General features: G+C 40.6%; 1 protein-coding gene across 2 annotated transcripts in view; it reads right to left on the bottom strand.

The window, feature by feature from the left end:
• Positions 1-287: 287 nt before the first annotated feature.
• LOC137980217 (TNF receptor-associated factor 4-like) overlaps positions 288-5000 on the bottom strand; it is a 29132-nt gene continuing 24419 nt past the window's right edge. For both annotated transcript variants that reach the window (XM_068827608.1, XM_068827609.1), the window contains exon 6: positions 288-2073. In XM_068827608.1, coding sequence (XP_068683709.1) covers positions 1462-2073 — 612 coding nt within the window. In that variant the 3' untranslated portion in view covers positions 288-1461. The remainder of the gene's footprint in view (positions 2074-5000) is intronic.

The raw sequence follows: 5000 nt of genomic DNA, 5'->3' as shown, positions 1-5000 counted from the left end.
CGTTTAGCGCAATCATTTACCATATAAGGTCAAACTAAGGTATATGAGCTGATCACCGAGATTGAGTGAACCAATCAGAGCACGCGAAATGCATTATCCGAGGTTGAGAATTTAATAATAGCTCATATACCATGATGGTTAACCAGTCAAAGCTCGAGAAATGCATTATAATCTGAGTTATACCTATCTAATCATCCCGTGAATCTAATGTCTTTATTATTGTTGGTTTTGTGGGCAAACTACAACAACACACTGATAGTCCAGACTTTATATTTTTATTTCAAGGGTTATAGAAAAAAATATGTTGGAGCTTAATTAAGTTTCTCTACTCAAAACTAACGCCAGTACATGTACCTTAGAGAAAATCCTTGATGACGTCGAATTAAGGCTCTAAAAATTAAGCTAAGCGTAAATATCAAGGCCAAATTAAGATGCAAATCGACAAAGCTAGTGCTTTTTCACACTAAAAGTGACATGTTAAGGGTGTTTATGGTGTCTTCGTAGACGTCGTCAAACTTTTCGCACGGAGCACGTGCATTCATCTATTTGATGATTTGTTTAGAAATCGCAAATTTTTTAACCGCTCATGCTCAAACCAAAAAATTGGTGATCTCGTCTATTTCTCCGATTGGATCTCGTCACGTGACCACCAGCGACAAACGACTCCCTTGTCCAAATAAACTCGGTCTCCGTTTTTGTTCATCTCAAAAAGTGGACTAAAGGAACATTGCGGAAAAAATAAAAAAAATGTTCTGCAGTTTAGTTTCAAATGAACCTAAAAAGCTATTCAATTCAGTTTGTGAGAAAGACCCTTACTTTTCCCGCATTACGTTTACTTCTCACATAAAAGCCAACACAAAGAGAAAGGTATTTCTTCCTCCAAGCACCATTAATTTCATGCTTTCCCTGTTTTTCTGTTGGAAAAAGAACTTTCCATATACTTAACTGAATCACTTAATTTAGTTCAGAGTCAGCAAAGTTACAGACGTTTTAAAAGCAAACAGTACCTTTTGATTAGCACACGTCTGTTACGGTTTCTAAATTAGTCCGTTATATTGATCTTCTAGATGTCTTTATTTTTTATCTTGGGCAATTCTTTCCATGGTTTTGCAAGGCCCAGTTGTCGTCGGCAAAAAGAAGCAAATTTTACGACAGAGTGCTGATAGGTTTTCTAAAAACGACAACTGCCCTCTCCACCCCCCTCTGAGTTTTGGGTGTCATCTGACAAATCAGAAAGCTGGAAAAGAGAGAGAGCCTGGGTTCGAAGGCTGCACTCTAACTAAACTCCCACAGCCTTCCAAATTTTAGCCTGATTCTCAGACGGTCCAGGTGGCTCGTGTCACGCGCTCTACTCCGTTCCCCGTCGGGAAGACCTGAGACCGTCTGAGAATCAGGCTAGCCAAATTTTTGTAGTTGAACTTTTTACAGGTTTGTTTCTGTTTATTTGCTTCAAAGAATATTTTAAACGATTCTAGCCTCAATAAAAATGGTATCCTCTAAAATGTAGCCACCTTCCATCAGGTTGTCATGTGACACGAATTCGGGAAATCCCCAGCCGCTGCTATTTTCTTCTGTCTCAGGTCTGGAGTTCCATTCTTTTTCTTCTTGTTTTCCCATGGTCCTTGAGATGTTATTTCTGTCCTCTGGATTTTCTTTTGGATCGATCAATGTAAACGTTACTTGCTTTTGAAAAGGCCATCGTAAAATGGAATCATAGTCGCCTTTCATGATATAAAGGAAAATCGAAAGATGGGTATTCTTCCCTTTGCCGTCACCATTCGGATACAAAGACATTCTAACCTTATAGCCAAATTCATCTGTATGAAATGAAGTACTTTTCATCTGAACTTTGTGGCCTATCTTAGCCCGTCGCAAGCTTTCATGGTAGCTGCCAATCTTCCACAAATATACACAGGGCTTATTTTCAAGAGCATCTATCCTCTCTTCAAGTTTCTTCACCAGTTGCTTGGAGTTGCGTAACTCTTCTTCTGTATCCCTCAATTTGACACCGAGTAAATCAAGATGCAGTCGGATTTCTGATTCAACATGGGAGTCAATTTCATCTTGCTGCTCCTGCAAGAAAAGGGCTTGTTACGCACTGTCTTTGAAACTGTTAAATGACCACTAAATTTCCCAGCCGAGAACGAGGTACTTTCCATTTCCCGATCGACAGAAAGTCTCCAAAAAGGGCCGCAAAAAATGCAAGAGAACGGTGGAATGCCAGCCTGCAAAGAGTTGTTATTGTTTGTGCCATTTTTCGAAGATACTGCGCGTGGCGTTGGATAACGGGGCATCTATTTCTCAAAATAAAAAGCCGTAAAGAATAGTCTGAGAGTAAATGTCATAATATAACGTCCCATACGCATTTCGTGCTAAAAGCAAGCCACCAGCCTAGAAGTGTTCATTGAGGCCTAGTAAACATGAAAAATGTTGGGTGCAACTTTGTAACTCGCTAAAACGGGAAAAATTTGCCGTAGGATCCCAGCAGGGAAACGAGTCTGCTAATGAAACCCCTTATAACTTCCACAAATATACACCTTTGATCGCCAAACTTGGTCACATAATAGTAATCTCTGATCTTGATACCTAGTTATAGCTTATATGGTCACGTGACCTTGTAAACATGAAAACGAGCCTGAAATGTGAAACTCTTTATAATTTCCAAAAACATTCCCAGTTTCACATTAAACTTCGCTACAATAGTTATAGATGCCTTTAACTGTTCCTGTGAGTTTGTGAAGGTCGTAGAGGTCACGTGACGTCACGGGCATGGAAACGAGGCTCGTAAGAAGAAGCCTGTTAGCCACACAAAGATTATAGCCAATCTAATTCGTGATAATGCAAGTTAGGATTATTGTACTAGAGAGGAAACTGCATCTGATGACTCAACAGCTACTCATGTTAGACGTACGAACTTTATTTCTACAATTCTCTTTGATAAGAGTGCAAATCTATGGCCTTCTTTTGAACCTCTGCGGGAATACATTATCATGGACAAGCTTTACGTATAGGCATGGATTATAAATGTCAGCCTACTAGCTAGGATGCAATGACCTTCTAGAAAGAGTTCTGCACACAGTAGGAAATGCACGACCCTAGTGTGACCTACTATTTACAGTTCTTGATGTGCTCACAACTCTTCGCGTCTTCACTCAGGTTCTGACTCATCGGACTCGTCCTCTTCCTTTTCCTCTTCCTCGTCGTTCTGATGAAGGTCATCTTGCTGGTTCTCGCAATTGCCATCGTCAGGGCAGCTACACAGATCTGTGCAGAGAAGCCCAGCTTTGCGGCATTGGCATCGGTTGGTAGAGCATCGCTGCTTTGCGCACTTGCAATTGACAAGCTGGATGATAGCTTCGGGAGCTTCCCTCTATTAGAATCCGGGGGGTGGAACTTGATAGCATGTTAAACTTTAGAGAGCATATTTCTAGTCAGCTAAAAAAGGCGTATCCAAAGACCGGCGCACTTAGGAGACTTAGGCGTTTTGTAACAATGGGCGTTATGCTAGCATTATACAAGTCTTTCATTTTACCACATCTAGAATACTGTAGTCCCCTCCTGTTAGGGCTGGGGAGAGTCCAGGCCAATAAAATTGAAGACGCCAATCATTATATATTAAGGACACTGACAGGGCATGGGAAATCATTTTCTTATCAAGAACTCTTAAATATATGTAAGTTGGACACTTTAGAGTGTAGGAAAGAGCAGCAATCCCTGGTCCTCTTATATAAATGCATTACGAATATAGGGCCGAAATACATAGAGACTTTTTTAGCATAAGAAAAACGTCTTACAATTTAAGAGGAAATGGTATTAATCTTTGCGTTCCCAAATTTAATCTTAATTTTATGAGGAACTCTTTTATCTATAAGTGCGTTCAACTGTGGAATAAACTTCCAGTTGATGTCAAGCTGGCCGATAATGTTAGTATTTTTAAGTCTAAGCTAAGGTCAATTTAGTTGTGATCTTCATATCTTTAATTTTTTTTTTTTTTTGAGATTTTATTATTATAATTGTAGATTTGATGCACGTTCGTATTTTGAACGAGCACTTGTGCTCTTAGACGATAAAGTGCGTAAATAATTATTGCATTGTATTGTATTGTATTGGGAGCTGGAGCTAGATCTGTCATGACGGGAACCCACTCCTTGTCCTCCATGGCCCATCCATAATCACTCGGTGAGGGTAGCACTGGATTCCGGACATCATCTTTGTTCCAGACCATTAGGTTAAAGCATGAATGCAGTATAGCCTGGACAAGTACAGCATGGGTAGGTGGTGTCAGACTATGCTTGCTCTTTTCTAAAGAGGAACCTCCTTAGCTCTTTCACAGTGAATATATCGGTCTTCGGTAGGTATAGCTGGCGGGCAAATCTTTCAGCTTCTCTTATAATGTCATCATCCAGCTGTTCTTCTCGACCAAGATTACCAAGAGCGTTCAGGATGGACTCGTCTGCTTTCAGTCTGGATGGATAGATAGATAGATAGACACCGATGTCCTTGTTCTGGCAATCAGGCGATATCCAGAAGTGTGCGCTAATACCTCATAGACAGAATGCATAAATTGCGACCAAACATGTATTCTTTTGTTTGTGTGCTAATTAGACTCACTAGCCTCGCTCTCAAGCAACATTTCCTAATACATTTTGTCCATGCTAACGAGGCTAGTGAGTCTAATAACCACATAAACAAAAGAATATTTTTTTGGCCGCCATTTATGCGTTCGGTCTATTTGTCACTGGAAAGGACGCCAATCACCGAGCCTTTAAGCTACAGCCAATCATTGTAGTACTTGGTCCTGCCAAAACAGCCGCGGATTTCACGCAATCACAGGAGATGACAACGCAGGAAGCCGACGAGTCCATCCTGAACGCTCTTGGCAATCTCGGCCGAAAAGAACAGCCGGATGATGACATCACAAGAAAAACTGAAAGATTTGTCTTCCAGATATACCTACCGAAGACCGACAGATCCACTGTGAAAGAGCTAAGGTGGTTCCT

The sequence above is a fragment of the Montipora foliosa genome, chromosome 12, assembly GCF_036669935.1.
Source record: "Montipora foliosa isolate CH-2021 chromosome 12, ASM3666993v2, whole genome shotgun sequence".
Taxonomy (NCBI): Eukaryota; Metazoa; Cnidaria; class Anthozoa; order Scleractinia; family Acroporidae; genus Montipora; species Montipora foliosa.
This window is presented reverse-complemented; position numbering and strand designations above follow the sequence as displayed.